General features: G+C 45.9%; 1 protein-coding gene across 1 annotated transcript in view; it reads right to left on the reverse strand.

Annotated features, from left to right (window-relative positions):
• LOC311224320 (AP-1 complex subunit sigma-2) overlaps positions 1 to 17,115 on the reverse strand; it is a 115,339-nt gene that overhangs the window by 10,801 nt on the left and 87,423 nt on the right. The window contains exons 4-8 of the mRNA XM_084309260.1: positions 15,609 to 15,731; positions 12,466 to 14,992; positions 10,526 to 10,608; positions 2,482 to 3,135; positions 1,156 to 1,746 (exon numbers count right to left, since the gene is read on the reverse strand). Coding sequence (XP_084165386.1) covers positions 1,156 to 1,746; positions 2,482 to 3,135; positions 10,526 to 10,608; positions 12,466 to 14,992; positions 15,609 to 15,731 — 3,978 coding nt within the window. The remainder of the gene's footprint in view (positions 1 to 1,155; positions 1,747 to 2,481; positions 3,136 to 10,525; positions 10,609 to 12,465; positions 14,993 to 15,608; positions 15,732 to 17,115) is intronic.

The following is a 17,115-nucleotide window of genomic DNA, read 5'->3' on the forward strand; positions in this document are numbered from 1 at the left end:
GAATATTTGACCACACGCAAAATTAACATCTCCAGTCCCACCACAGCACCTTGCATCTTTGCCTTCAACATCAGTGTGTACGTGTGTCTGTAAGTGAATGTGAGGCATAAGTTGTAAAGCGCTTTGGATAAGAGCGCTATATAAATGCAGTTTATTTTACCGTTCTTAACAGGAATCAGTTGAGAAATTTACCTTTGGCTAAAATTGACCGGAAAAGTTGGGCAAATCATGAATAATATTTTATCACTACACTATTCAACAATCAGTGCTGGCAGGGTGACATTTATGCAATTCATTGCAATTCATAATTCAACCATGGGGTGGCTGAGTTAACTCAAGTGGTGGAGAGATAATAGTGTCATGTGATCATTCCATACAGATCTCTCCCTGTTGTCAGGTGGAGGAGAGCAGCATGTTGTGCAGCACAGAGCTCATTTTGTCAGGGACCATAGGCACTTGATATTTCATTCCAATTTAAAACTTAACTTAACTTAAAAAATTCAGTACAGGCGGCTGGGTGGCGCAGCGGTCTAAGCGCTCATCACCAACGTGAGAGACACCGGTATCGAATCCGGCTGTCAGCGTTGCCTCCGGCTTGGGCCGGCCGTCATACTGACTCAATTGGCAGAGTCAGCGGGAGGGGAGTCGATGGGTGGCAATCTGGTTGTTGTAAACAGCGACTCCTACAGGTCGGTCAGGGCGCCTGCACAGCAAGGACAGGAGATGGCAAGGGTAGTGTGAGCCTCGCACACGTTACACCTCGCCAATGAGAGTCCGCGCTGGCAGGTGAAAAGATGTGGCTGGCTGACTCCGCATGTATCGGAGGGGACATGCGATAGTATCCATCAACCCTCCCTACGACCGACCAGTGGGGGGCACATGCAAGCAACAATCAAGACAGGGGAGGGGGGAATTGGCACGACTAAAATTGGGATGGGAGAAAAACACAGAAAAAAGGAGGAGAAAAAGTAGATAAAAAAAAAAATAAAGATTCAGTACAATTACGAGTTGGAGGAAATGAAAAAGAAACAAAATGAGTAGTCTACCACTGAAAAATCTTAAGTCAGGATCTGTGGTAGGTCTCACTGATAAGTGAGAAGACAATCCTCTGAGGCAGAAGCTGAAACTAGAGGGTAAAGAGAGAGCGAGGCTGACCTTTCCTCTGCGGTTCGAGATGAAGCCTGTTTCGGGGCCACCTTCCTGCGCTGGTGCTGCGCCCCCTCCAACATCTGCTCTCCCTGGTGGGGGAAGATACCCTCCATCAGGTCCATGGTGGTCCTCATATTGCTCTGGTCCAGGATGTCAGCCAGCGACCTGTCCTTGTCCATGATGTCCCTGGCCAACTCTGCCCTCTTCTGGTCCTCCACGGAGAACCCGGTGTTGGGTTCAGGCTGCTCTGCGGGCTGCTCTGCGGCCTGGGACGGCGGCTGGCCGTTGGGACTGACGGGATCTCCGAGAGGGTTCATGTCCGTGTCTTTCGGGTCTGTCTGAGGGACCACTGCTGGCTCTCTCTCGTCGGGGCAGGGCTCTCTCTGACGTGTATAGGCACAGAAAACAGAGTAGTCCTGCTCTGGAGCCCCCAGGCTACTGACCCAAGTCACGCCAGGCACCTGAGATTCAGCTGCAGTAGCGTCATTGTGGAGGAGATACTGGCGGCTCTCCTTCTCTGAGACGCTCTCTGAGTGGACTATCTTGATGGGCACTTTCTTCACCGCAGTGTTGTTGTTATCCATCAGATTATCCATCCTGTAGTACAGAGAGAGAGAGAGAGAGAGAGAGAGAGATAGTGAGAAAGAGAGACAGAGGCAGATACATAGATAGACAGATGGCGAGAGAGAGAGAAAGAGAGAGAAAGAGAGAGCGAGAGAGAGAGAAAGAGAGAGAGAGAGATTCCTATCAACCTTGCTTAAAGAACCTCAAAGATTTTCCCTTGCAGTGAGGGAAAGAAGGCTACAGTTGCTACAGTTATTCTACCCATACGCAAAGGGCTGATTAAAAGTCATATGACATGATGGCATTAGAGTTTTTTTTCTTTCCATGCCCAATATCCAAGAACATCGAGACATCTGGACTCCTCTCGCCACATTGGTTTCCCCAAGCTGTAAACTACTGCACAGTGCCCAGCTCCCATACAGATGATACCAATTATATTTGAATCAGGAATATGAACAAACAGCTTTGTCAGAGACCGGCCTTTCTGGAAAACGCATAACATTACCAAATTACTCTGGGTTGATGGCGCTCACATGTTAGATCTGGGAAGCAGCGGGCCTCAATAAGCCCCTTTGTAAGTGCTGCATAAAAGATAGAACAAGGAAGAGCAGCACAGTCATCATATTGCCCTGAGCTTGGGGTGGATACAGTCTCTAGCTCGGGGGGGGGGGGGCGCAAGCAATGCTGCAAACCGCCACGGCTGTCCTTTGAACTCTACGAAATCCTCTCATTTCTGACAAGAGACGAGAACAATAGTGAAAGGTTTACCTGTTGGAGTCTTCATCGCGCAGAGAGACCGGAGGCTTGTCGCTGAGTCTCTGAGGGGCAAACTGTGGCGACGGCGAGCGCTGCCGGTCCATAGCAGCCGGCGCGGAGGACGGCAGGGGAGGAGAAGCTGGCTGAGGATTGGCTAGTGCTACTTGACGCACTGGCCTTTGTCCTCTGTCCAGAAGTCCTTTGCTCTCCTCGGAACCTCTCCGCGGAGAGTGGGCGGGGACAAGGGCGGGGCTAATGTCTCTGTTAGGGGAGCAGGCTCTGCCCTGGGAGCCAGTGAGAGACTCCTGGGAGTCGCAGAGCGGGGGAGTAACCTCTGGACGTCTGGAACTGGGCGGGGGAGGCCTCTGGGGTATGGAAGCCCTCCTTCTGGGACCAGACTGGGGCTCGATGTGACCGTGCTCCTCAGAGTCTACTGGGCTGTGGGAGATAGAGGTGGGCCTGTGGTACACAGGGTGAGGGAGGCCAGGGTCCCCTGGGTTATGGGGGACGGATGTGGGTCTGTGGTACGCAGGGGCCGGGGCAGCGGCCACGTGCCTGGATTCAGGGCTGTTTCCTGGCACGGGCAGTGAGGTCGGTCCTGGGAAATGTTGGAGCTCCGCAAGCTTCTCTCTTGCCCTACTGTCACCATGCCCTCTGTCAGAGAACCTGAGAAACAGAGGAGAGAGCTTTTAATTATACACTCCGCAAAAACTAGGCAGCGGGGACCATCATCTGCAGCTCAATCAAATAATACACTGTGGCACACAGACCTTGATCGTGTCTATAACCGCCACTATGATAAAAACCATTCTAACATGACAGGACACACACTTTTCCCCCCCGGTTTTGCAACTCTCCTCCCTGGTAACTGTTGAACTGGAAGCCAGAGGAGGCTTGTGTTCCCACAAGTCTGTCATGCGTAGGGAAATAAATGATCTTCTAGTCCAAAGGAGCTGAAGGCCCAGATGTTTTTCTTTTCCTTTCTTTTTTTGTCTCACCCCCCCCCATTCGCAATGATTCAACATTTTTAACTCTTTGGGAGTCAATGTTATGATTCGATTCCCAATGCCAGACAGCTGAGGGGAAGGGGAAAGAGAAATGTGTGGCTGGTCATTTTGACGTTCCAGATGCAGAAGACCGGAGGATAACCTGGAGACTTAAAGGAACACGCCGATATGGGGAACGCGCATACCTTCTCTCAGCGTCATTTCCCATAATGCCGGCGTGTTCCTTTAAAGCTGGGTAACTGAATCCAATAAAACTCCTACACACTGCGCTCCTGCATGACCAGTGACAACTTATTGCCGTTACTTGCGTTGCTAGTACAATTTACTGAAATTTCTGTGCGAGAATATTCGGTTTCTGATTAAGAATAAATTGTCACTAGTAGCAGTGCAAGGGATGTCAATGAGTTGTCACTAGCGATGCCAAAATGCAGTGGTTTATTTGATTCATGTGTAAAAGGCCTTTACTGTATTGTCTCCTACTGTCTCCTGCACAAAGACAGGAACACATGTGCAAAGGAGCCTTCTCACACATGTGAACTTTAAAAAGAACAAAGTGTCGGTCCTCAGCGCCTCTGGTATGAAGGATTGTTATCACTAGAAACACAGCACCAGGAACCCCACTTGGCAGGCCGAAGACATCAGCTCCTTGCATCAATAACCAGTCAGATGTTTCTGCCAGACGGTGTTCCCGGGGTCGCATCGGAAAGAACCAAGACCACCATTGTGTTCCTTGTCAAAAAATACACACAATGTCCAAAACCACCTGCCAATCAGGGACTGTGAAATATATATATATTTTTTCTAATTCAGCTTAAAGGAAGACACAAACTTTTTGGGAAATTAGCTTATTTGCCATCTACCCTGGATTTAGACAAGCAGATACATACCCTTTTCTTCTCTGTGCATGCATTACTAGGCTTAAGGAACAGCCGCACCGTTAGCCTAGCTTCCAGTCATTCACTGGAAGTAGGTGTGCCAGTGTAGCCAGTCATGAAATACACTCCAAATACAACTCCAAAACTTTCCTGTAAACATGTTGTGACCTGTGTATTTACCACGTGGAGAAAAAAAAAATTACATTTTCGTTTTCTAAGCAGATATATACTCTGAACAATTTTTTGCTGAACCACTGCTGCCTGGGCACAGTGATTTAAAAAAAAAAAGAAGAAACAACAACAAGCAGTATGTATCCGCTTGTCTAACTCCAGGGTAGATGGCAAATAAGCTAATTTCCCAAAAGGTTGGCGTGTTCCTTTAAATGGCTGGTGCCTCTGGGAGTCTGTGGAAAACCTTTGTTGTGCGTGTATGGGCTTGAAAAGTGTCACTCTTGCTAATATCTCATGTAAGATATTTAAGAGTTAGTGTCACACTGATTGACTTTTCTGTTCCAAACAAATACCAAACAGGCTTTACCGTCTGGATAACAAATGTTCTTTGATTGAACTGAAGCTACAAGAATTTTTTTATGTTTTTTTCTATTGAATCGAAGCTAAAAGAACATGGGTACATTAGTTTATATAAGGCACAGGGAAAGTACTGTTCCGAAAGAGATCCAGCATTTGGTTTAATGTAGAAACAGCGGAAGCTTTAGGGAAAGAGAAGTGGGAGGAGCAGGAACAGAGGGAGGGAGAGAGGGAGAGAGATAGAGATAGAGATAGAGATAGAGAGAGAGAGAGAGAGAGAGAGAGAGAGAGAGAGAGAGAGAGAGAGAGAGAGAGAGAGAGAGAGAGAGAATTAACAAAGACATTTCAGCATCATGCACTAATTCACCTGGAGCGATTGTGTACAACCTGAGGTCAGACCACTGTTCTCTATACATGTGGAGGCACATTAAGCTCAGTGGGGGTTGTCACCACGTTTTCATTAAATTCATGTTGATATTGGATGTACGCTCCATAACCCAAGCGGCTCTTCATTTGAGACACATGCCGGGACACCTGCCCAAAAACCTATTCACAGCTGTTGATGTTTACGTGCTTCTGGAGTAGTCTCGGCACCAGGAGAGCTTCTGGGAGCAATATGTTAAGAAGGAAATAAATGTATGTCTAGTCGCAGATGATTTGCTCAGAATTTACTCAGGTTGTGCGAAACCGTCACTATCCACAAACCACCACATTGGGAATCACACGAACAAATAATTTCTAGTTTGTTTTTTCCTATTACATATTTAGCATCTTGTGACAAAATTCTTGTTACCACATTTTTCATTAACCCATTCAAACCTAAAACGCCTATTAAAACCTAAGCAATTATTGTACACAACCTCTTAAAACCTGAGGGTTTTCCGGAAAGATTTTCAGAATTGTCAATGTTCACTAAAACCTTTAGAAACATGAAATAAAAACCATTTGAGAGTTTAGAACTTGAGCTCTTATTGGAACATCCTTGCTTTGCTGTAATGGGCGTTGACATTTAAAAAATAAAAGCCTGAATCAAGCGAATCTTGGGTTTTACGGTATTGTCTAGGCTAGGGGTAGCAATAGGTATGAAATCAAAACTACAACCAAACCTCCTGAAGCACAACAAAATAGCTTCAAAACACACAAAAATAAGTCACCAAAATTCACAGTGGAATGAATTTGATGCGCGCACAACGTACTACAAATGTATAAGGATTTGACAAGCGACTCACCCTGAGTGACGCTCTACCCCTGGCAGCTTCATAAGGCAGTGGAGCACAGAGTGTGTGCTGCCTTCAACCTGCTGGCTCTATATGACAGGTGGCACCTGTGTGTGTATCCCTTTACACCGGTAACAATAACATCACCTGGGTGGGGCATCCCTTAGCTCATCTGTCTGGCTTTTTCAATGACAGTGACATCGTCCATACTGCTGTTTGCAATCCAAACGTTGGGTGTCGTATGGTGTGGCCAATACAATGGGGCTACTTCAAGAGAGGACACTCAACACTCATCAATGGGGCTGTCACCCATGGGAGTTTATATAGTCCGACGAGACTCCTGTAAAACTGGTTGGCGACCATGAAGTCATTCATGACTATGTCACCGTTTGTTATTGTGAGACGTTGCCAAGCAATGTTATGAAAATAGAGTGATGTTATTATATTAAAAGAAAAAGTTATCAGAATTGAAATAGAGCCTTTTTTTTTTCCTTCTTAAAAAAAGAAAATAATGAGAGAGAGAACTCGGTCACTAAGCATGGGACTGAGGCACAGAAGCACACACCGAGACGTTGGGCTGAGGATGCTTTGCCTTTCATGTGAGCGCAGGGATTTGCAGGCAAATTTTTTTTTTACAATGGAATGAAAGCAAAAGAGAAAGGCAGAGTTGACCAAAGACCAAAGAGGAGGACAGTGAGACAATATTGGCAAATGTAAGGCCAACAAGTCCCAATTAAAACGTCACTCTTTCCTCAAGCCCAGGTGTACAGTATGTTACATATAACCGGCACTGTCTGGGTGTCAGTCACATGAAAGCATAACCGGTTACCTGGGAACAAGTTGACCTCCCTGCACAAAGGACAAACTCTGTTGTGAAGCATTTCACACACACACACACACACACACACACACACACACACACACACACACACACACACACACACACACACACACACACACACACACACACACACACACACACACACACATATCTATCATAGATTTATAGCCTATATCATACAAGCTCTATACAGGGTTCATAATATGAATATATTATATATGAACTATTCCATGATATAATGTGTAATAATGTGTTAACTGGGTTGTTATTCTGTTCAAAGGTACAGTAACTAGATCTGCAGCCAAACCGGACATTTCAGACTTTATTGGCTGGGGGAAAAAATTATATTTCCATAACTTTTCCAGGCCTGGAAAACACAATTTAAAAATGCCATGGCTATTCCACGTGGACCTCGACTGTATGAACCCCGTCTATAATCCTGAGTATAAACCTTAACCACCACATAATAAATATATAAATGCTCAATATATTTTATATAAGCTGATTAGCTTATTCCATGGCACCACTTTAGATTCAAAGGTATTGTCATTGTACAGCACCAGTACTGTGCTCTTCTTCACACCAGCAGGAGCACAGGCAGCCTGGGCCTTCTGCCAGCTCACTATTCAGACCCAGGCATCAAGAGCAGAACTTTCCACACGTTAAACAAAACAGAAATCCTCTCCCACACAGAAGAGCCTGTCATTACAGATTTGCAGTCATTTAAATATTTAGGTCACTCCTCAATGATACTGCTGCATACTCTGTCTGCTGCATCATATATCACTGATTAAGAGGAGGGACGGACTCAGTCCACGCGGTAGTTTCCCCCTTTGGAGACAAAGAAAAAGGCAAAAGAAGACAAAGCTATGCAAAGTAAGCGGATCTTATTGATCAACAGTTGAATTCCTTGGGTCTGGGGCCCATTGAGCCCATTGAGCCGAGGGCCTCGCCGGGCATTCTAGCAGAGGGCCGATGAAACACTTCCTCTCTGTCACAGACGGGGTCAGATGGCTCGCCTACACCCGTGAGCCTGCGTTAACAACACAAAGCCTGGCCAGAGAGAAGGACCGTGTTGTCACAGCTGGCCCAGGGCTGTGCCACTGGTATGCCCAGAGAGATGATAAAGAGCTCACTGTTCCTCCTCAACCTCCCCTGCTCGCTGGCCCGCCGACAGATTCCTCCACCGATGGGAGGCTCGTAATGAGAAACAACAACATGGGGAATTAAAAGGTAGTGAAAAGTGAAAGATTCATATTCTAAAACCCTCATATAATTCACGTCAGATCTAATTAGAATGTCTTTAATAGTCTCTTATTAACAGTCTTGTAGCTGAATGTTTATGAAACTCAGCTTTTCTGAAGTTGATTTCTCAAACTGGTGAATCGCTTGAACAGAGATTGGCTGACATTTCCTCAAATAAGTGACATAAAATAAACAACTTTAACCCTTTCACTAACACACTACAGAAGGTTAACCCTTTCACTACCACACTGTGAAAGTGTTAACCCTTTGTCATGTGGCAGTGAAAGGGTTAACCTCCCGTATTGTCGCAGTGAAAGGGTTAACCCTTTGGTAGTGAACGGGTTAAATATCCTTTGAATGGTCCTTGCTGCTCAACCAACTGTGGTAGCAGGAGCTAGCAGGCAGATAATACTATTTTAGCCATTCACAGTCCTCAAACTCCTCATTACTGCACTTTCAACCAAAAGCCCATTGCCAGTCTACAGTAAGTCTATACAGTGTCTGCCATTGCTGAAATCCTCTACTATGCATCACTACCCTGCAGTGACAACTGTAGCCATTATTTCTCAAATGCTGTCACTTAGAATTGAATGGGCATATTGTCACCACAAAACATTTCCCCCCTCAAACAAGTTTGAAAAAATTCCTTAAATTCCCTTCGGAGAACAAAATCTGAATTCCCCAAACAATTTGGGAGCGGACTTATCTGGTGCAAGGCCAAGTTACCTGTTACATCAAATAGCATGTGATAACAAGTGTGATTTATATAATAGCTTCTGTAATCTACATGGTCTTGTAACCACAATTTGTTCAACAACAAGTTGCTTTATTGACCTTGGCCACGAGATTGGTTTTAGTCACGTAGGACACACCAGCTATATTTAGTTTCATTCTTAGTAAAGAACACTACTGGAACTAGCCGGAGGTAGAAGGGATAGCATGACCCAAAACATGCTGTGTGACTGCCTGAAACAACAATACCATCAACTGGTTCACATAATATCATATAAATGCATGAATATTCATAATTCTGTAGATACAACAGCACTTTGCAACACCTTATAAGTGAAGTTGAAGTTAAATGATGGGGATACTGTTCAAGCACCTGCATGATTCATACATATACATAAGCATATATCATACATCATACATCATACATACTGTACATATCAGATACAAACATACAATACAACATACAAACATATCTGATACAAACATACAACATACATACAGTACATACTAGGGGTGGGACGATACATCGATCCAGATCGATACATCGATGTAATTATCAACAATCGAATCGGATCGATGCGATGTAATAAGATCGATTCATATCGATACTCTTATTTTGAAAATCCTGTGGCGAGTCTCATATCTAACCAAGAACAACAGCAGTAGCTCCGTGTGTGTAGATGTTACAGCATAGCATTCTCCCTTTCTGTGTGTGTGTGTGTGTGCGCGCGTCTTTGGAAAGACAAGATGAGGTCAGAGGAGTTTGATGTTTAAATGTTATTTAAACATAAACAATATAATACATAATAAATGTAGGCCTATACATGATCATGCAACATCAACAAATTGTTGTAGGAACGGTTTGGGAGAGGGAGGTTGTGAGTTTTGAGTTCCAAAAAATGTAGCTTAAAGTTTAAAGCTCAATATATAAAAACGTGGCACTTTACAGTGAACAGGAGGTCTATTTGTATTAAAAACAATAGATTGATTTTCCTTTAAATGTCTGGAAGAGCTCAAAAATACAAATGTCAAATGATATTTTCATTACCTTTTTTTTGTTGATCTAAATGTTACCGATTGTGTTAAATGGGCATATGATATCATCTCATATCGATCGCAGGCACCTGAATCTAATCGTATCGTATTGTATCGTGAGAGACTTTGTGATATCGGCAAATATCGTATCGTTGTCCAAAGAATCGATATCATATCGTATCATGATGAAACTGGTGATTCCCACCCCTAGTACATACATATCTGATACAAACATACAACATATATATTATACATATCAGATACAAACATAAAACATACATACAGTACATATCGGATACAAACGTACAACATACATACAAAGCTTAATGTTAGCAGACATTCATTCCAAACTTGTCCTCATCAAAGAACCAGATTACTTGTGATCCCTGGATTTTACATAGAGTCATAAATCAATAAAAGCATTTATATTTCTTCTCGACGTGACGTAAATACTCCAGAGAAAGGGAACGATAGCAGATATCCAGTGATATCAGAAGTTCCGAACTCGTTCTTGTGATAGCGGAGTTAATAAGTTGGAGCAACAGCAGAAGGAAGGTCAAATGAAGAGCCTCTCACCTTGTGGCAGTGTCGTCCTGGTCGCCAGGTGTTTCCTCAGCCGGGGAGTACTCTGCAGACTTTCTCCCCGGGACTGGAATCTTCTGTAAAAAGAAAAAGTAGATCACACGCATGGGTTCCTTCATGCAAAAACATACAAACTATGCGCAGGGGGAAAAGAGGGTCGAGCTGTCGTAGGGAGCCGTTGTGAACTACAATAACAAAGCAGTGTTGTGGCTACTGTGTTCCTACCCTAACAAAACAAAAGTGAGTCAAGGTTTTCTTCTCCTTTTCTTCTTCGAAAGGTTGATATCCCCGTCTCTCTTCCGTTTAGTCTGAGGGTGTGTCACTACGTGAACAACCCTGGATTAATATTTGACTTGGCCCTTTCCATTGTGCCTTCCTTGCTCATTTCATTGCGGCTGCTTGTCTAAACATGGGAAATTAAGTCGCCTGTTGAGTGGGTCTGTTTCATAACTCTGTGCAAGGGTTGAGGCATTTTTTTTTTTTTATCCACTTTTTCTCCTTATTTTTCTCCCATCCCAATTTCACCTCGCCAATTCTCCCCTTCAATTCTCCCCTCCCCTGTCTTGAACGTTGCTAGACTATGCCTCCCACTGGTCGGCTGTAGTGAGGATAGAAGCCTTGCATCACGTGTCCCCTCCGGTACACGAGGAGGCAGCCTGTTGCATCTTTTCACCAGACAGCGCGGACTCTCAGTGGCGAGGAGTAACGCGTGGGAGGCTCACGCTGCCCCCGATACTTCCTGTCTCTGCTGTACAGGCGTCACCCAACCGACCTGTAGGAGTCGCTGTCCACAACGTCCAATCCCCACCCATCGACTTCCACCCGCTACCTCTGCCAATTGAGATAGTATGACGACAGGCCCAAGCCGCAGGCAATGCTGACTCGGGGAGTCGAGACCGGAGTCTCTTGCATTGGTGACGAGCGCAATCTCTGCTACGCCACCCAGCCGCCCAGGTTGAGGCATTTATCAAGACACCATCAAGATGTGGTCATCGCTTGTTCCTTTTAAAGCACAACAGAAGTCTACCGACGGTGTGAGACCGTCGCAATTAAAGATGATCCCGGATGAGGGTTAGGTGTACTCTTGCGGTAAACTGAATGCGGCTTAAGCAAGTCATCTTGAGATCACAAATGCTAAGACTTGGTGATGGAGGTGGGCGGTCACAATTTCTACACATTTTCACGACTCATGATGTGCATCATAATATCTTTCACTCCACTTTTTTATGGCTATTTTGCAACAGTATAAACTAACTAGCCTTTAAAGTATATAAAAGAAAAATTTATAAAAAATTAAATTTACGTTTGAGCTCCGCACAAATAAAATGTGTCAGAGCAGCTATGGTGAAAGTTATGATTAGAAATGAAGCCACCACCACAGAGACAGTGGGGTCGAATCCAGCTGTGGTGCTTCTGGGTTGGCCGACCATCCATACTAACACAATTGGCAGTGTTAGAGGGTGGGGAAAACCCGGCGAGGGTGGGTCCTGGTCATTGTAAACAGCGACTCCTACAGTTCGGTTGGGGTGCCTGCACAGCGAGGGAAAGACCTGGGGGAGGTAGTGTGATCCTTCCACACGTTACACTCCCCCAGTGAGAGTCCGTGCTGCCAGGGGAAAAGAAGCGGTTGATTGGCTCCACATGTGTCGGAGGAAGCATGTGATAGCCTCCACTCTCCCAGACTGACTGTAGGGGGTAGGTGCGCAACGACCAGGAAGGGGATTGGGAATTGGCATAACGACTAACATTGGGATGGGAGAAAAACGGAAAAAGGAGGGGGAAAAAGATCCCAAAAAAAGAAAAAAAAAAAATGAAATGAAGCATGAAGTACCAGAATATATATCACAATTTCCCCGTGAATGCATGTCATGATGACATGTTAACTGGTGACAGTCTAAGATCGTTGTCTCGCCCGCCCCTACTTGGTGCCTCACCTGGCCATAGAAGTCAGCTGAGGGAGAGGAACGAGACCTCTCGTGGACACAGGCTGGTTTGTGTTGCTCCTCTGCTGCCGGGTCCAGGATGTTGTCAGCTGACCGGTAGCGCCCAGAGGCTTTCGTCTCAGGGGGTTTCTTCTGTATGTTCCACCTCGCCTCGTACTCTGCAAAGGTGCCTAGTCGTTGCTGCTCCACATGGATGTGCTGTTGTGAGCCTCCCAGAGCCTCCTCGGTGTGCTCGCCCAAGGGAATCAGTCTGCTCCTCCCCTCCGTCTCCCTGCTGGGGACCAGAACCTTAGCCCTGTTCTCTTTGGAGTCCTCACAGAAGCTTTGTGTGGCTTGTTTGGGCACCGGTTTGGAAAAGGCAGGTTTACCGGTGACTTCAAAGAGCTTCCGTTGTCCCAGTATGGAGCTTTTACTTTCAGTGGGCAGGGGATCCTCGTTCACTCCCACCTTGTGGATCTTGTCTGGTTCCGAGAAAGACCTCACTTTCTTCTCCGTTGGGAAGCGCTTTCGGCCTCCAATGCGGGTTACCTGACTGCCAGCGGACCCCAATTTACTCATCACAGACTCGGAGACCGTCGGTAAGGGGTTGACATCTTTACGTGCCATGACTGATGGCGCGTAGTTAGGCAAGGCCTCTGCCCCGGGGTGCTCCAGCAACACGGGCTCCAGGTCTCTCCTCCTGAAAGAAGTAGCCTTGAGCACCCGGGCTTGGGCCTCCTTCAGATGATCCTTGTACGTGCTGGTGAAGGAGTTGTCTAAAGAGGAGGGGGTGGATGAGGTGGGGGAGCTTTCTTTGGACTTCCAGACTTCCTGGGCCTCTTCGGCCTCTGCACCAGTGAGGGCTGCTGCACTCTTGCTCTTCTGCAGCCTGGCTTTCTGCATCTGGATTTCATTTCTCAACGTGGTCGCGAAGCGGTCACTACGTCGCACCTGCTTGCATTCGAGGGACTCCTCGAAGCTCATGCTTCTGGGTTTTTCGTCTTTGCACGCGGTCTCCTTGGACAGAGAGTGGAGCATGGGAGTCGCCTGGGGGCAAATCTTGTTGCCGTCGTGACTCTGATGTCGTATGTCTTGCAGTAGCTCACTCTGCTGCAATGGCAGAGACCTCCGCTGTTCAGCCTGTTTGCTGGGGGGATAACTCATGTAGAGGGGTTCTGCACTCTGCGACTTGTGTCTCCTCTGGCCTCCCCTCTCATCGGAACCGGGCATAGCGCTAGAGGCCTCAGGCACAGCGGGGGACGTGACTGCGGGCGGCTGCTTAAGGCGTAGGCTTTCCTCCTGCTTGCTGTAGCCGTTACTGTCCTTACCGTGTGGGTAGTGGTGCTGTTGTTGAGGTAGATGATACTTTGCCTTGTTGACTGTTTGAGGACTGAGGGATTCCCGGTCATGTCCAATCGGTACCACCTCTACACTTCCTGAACTTCTCCTGTCCTCTACCTTACCCAGCAGGGGGTTGGAGCCAGGCTGGCACGTCGTGACACAATAGTAGCGGCTAGGCCCACTGTTGTCCAGGTTCTGGTCCATGCCGGGGGCCCTTTCATGGTTCTGACTACAGCGCTGAGCAGGGCTGTTGGTGGGTAGTTCCTGCATACTGCTGTAGTAAGTACTTATGTTCTGTGGCTTTGGTACAGATGTGGCTCTGGCTTGGGAATGAAAAGTGCTTTCGTCGCTATGTTGCCATTGCTGGTAGGGCTGGTAAGCGTGGGGAGGTGGGCCTTGCCGAACATCACTGCTGGACAGGGAATACAGCTTGTTTGAATTGAGCTGGTTGTAATTATGGTTATCGGGTGAAATGTAAGAACTGTCATTTTTGGGGGGCAGATTGTAGCTACGGCGACTTTCGGCGGTGCGCTTGATATTATCGGAAGCCTCCAATCCTTTGTCTGTTCCTTTCTCATAGGGCTTTGAATGGACATATGCGTCCGGCCCCTCGGGGTAAGCTATAATCAGACCCTTTTCGTGAACCTTGGTGGCAGCGAAACTGTCACTGCGCACCGGCGGAGGAGGTGGCGGAGGAGAGGGGGAGGCGCTCTTCTTCTTTTCGGGAACGTGCCAAACGGGTCCAAAGCTGGCCCTGCTGGAGCTGGAATGGCGGAAGCCAGCCTGCTCCTCCGTACGGGGGCTGTCCCGGCCCGTGCTCCCCTCAGGCATCTGCAGGTATCCCAACCTCTCGTCCTGTTTGACTCCCTCGCTCAGGCTCTGGCTATTTCTGATGTTGTTGTGCTTGCTGCCCCCCGAGTCCCACTGGCTGACCTTATAGAGCATGTTCTCCGTGGAGGCGGCGTTGCTTTTCGACAGAGTGTAGTCCGGCGTGCCAGAGCTGGTGGAGAAGGAGCTGTAGGCAGAGTCTCGCTTGCCTCCTTCAAGATGCTCCACGCTGTTGTTGGACTTGGCTGGAGAGAGCTGACCAGGAGGGACATGCTCTAAACTGTCCATGCTGCCCAGAGAGCTGAACTGGTTGGACACTCTGCGCAGGTTCGTCTGCTCCCAGCCAGTGGACAGATCAGTCGAGGATGAACTGGGGATAAAGCAAAGGAGAGAAAGAGTCACAAAAGAGACAACGGCCTCACCCAGAAACAACCCATCTCAACACTGTGAATTCACATCTTTGCCACATAAAGAAGATCCGTCATGGTAAAATGTTGCATAGACACACAGTGTTTATTAGGGTTGGGCACCGAGAACCAGTTCTAATAGGAACCGGTTCCTAACTTCCGGTTCTGGAACATATTTGCATTTCGATTCTTAATTTCGATAATTTTTTTTTTTTTTTTTTTTAAATTACGTTTTATTTTATTTTTACTTTGTTAATTAATACCCTAGTTACAGTACAGCAACCAAATTAAACTGTATCAAGTCAACTGACTGTATGTGAATTCACTGAATGTGAATAGTATGAAAAAAAAAAATAAGATTTTGGACACAAAAAAAATATCTCCTGCGAAATAAGCTGTGACCTGTTTTGACCTGCACCTCAAAGAATCGGAATCGAGAATCGTTTAGAACAGGAATCGAAATGGAGAATCGGAACCGGAATCGTTCAAATCCAAATGATGCCCAACCCTAGTGTTTATCAAAGAGCTACATTTCTACCAGGGAGAATCAAGGAGCCAATTTCATGATCCTGGTGTTACCTTGCATCATATTTTGAGTGCCAGACTGGCGTGGGTGGAGACTGTGTTTTGGCCGTCTCCGACTGGCTCTCGTTGAACTTGGTGGAATGCCAGGAGTGAGGCCTGCTTACGGGCTCATTCCGCCTGGAAAGAGATGGCAGAAAACGCACAGGGCTGGATTAGAGAGCAACTCTTTATAGGAGACAGGAATATATGAACAGGGTTCCCACAGACATTGCAAAATGAAATTCAAGGACTTTCAAGTACTTTTCTAAGGACTATTTTCCATTTTAAAAGGGCATTTAAAAGGATACAATTCACTTTTAAATGCTGTTTTTATTGAAAAGAAAATCGGATCCAATATGTATGGCTTAAAACCAATTTCCGACAATTAGTTACACTTTAAATAAAAAAATAAAATGTCTTGATTCAGAACAATTTTATCATGAATGAACAAAACTTTCAATGCGAATGGTTGATTTGAATTTCAAGGACTTTTTAAGTGCCTTGTTAAAAAATTGGCTGTTTTCAAGGAATTCCAGGCCTTGACTTTTTTTGTCAAAAATCAAGCACTTTAAGCACTTCAAGGACCTTGTGTGAACCCTGATATATGAATCCACACACACATCCTTACAATAGTAAGCTAACACAACAAGCCTCGTCGGTACAAACACTTTTCTAGAGTTCTCAAACTATTTAAACAATTGAAATGTACTTTACCATTCCTTTATGATAAGGCTAAATCATAAACCTACATTATGTACATTTGACAAAGTCATGCAACTTAAAACATACCCTTTAAAACGGTTCTTTCTGCAATGCATGTCAGGAGAGGTTAAGACAACATATACAGTACATCAGCACAAAAGTAAATAAGCCTGAATAAACGTCACATTAACACACACACACACACACACACACACACACACACACACACACACACACACACACACACACACACACACACACACACACACACACACACACACACACACACACACACACACACACACACACACACACACACACACACACACACACACACACACACACACACACACACACACACACACACACACACACACACACAGTATTGTAAATGCATGGGGTTCTATTTAGCAAATACTGTATTGCATGCTACATACAGTTGAGACCTTAATGACATGAGCCATGAAGCAATTCAAACAGAGAGGGATGCTTTTGAAGACAGAATAAACCTGTGGGGAATGAAGAGAGTTGGTATGATGGAAGGATTGGAGGAGATGATAACGTCACCAGACAACAGAACAATGGGATTATAGGGCACAGGTCTACTTGGACCTATCTCAAACCCTGCCCTCTTTTCTTGATCCTCCAATCACAACTGTTGCTCCAATAAAACAGGGCGGGGCGTGAGATAGGCCTAAATTGGATATGAGGAGAGGAGAAAAGTCGGTGATGTCCACTACTGATGACTGACTATGAACCGTACCTCATGGAACTTCGCAAAATCTTCGTAAGAAAGCTCCTGGCCACATGCACGTCATTC

Source organism: Notolepis coatsorum (assembly GCF_963971535.1).
Source record: "Notolepis coatsorum genome assembly, chromosome: 2".
Taxonomy (NCBI): Eukaryota; Metazoa; Chordata; class Actinopteri; order Aulopiformes; family Paralepididae; genus Notolepis; species Notolepis coatsorum.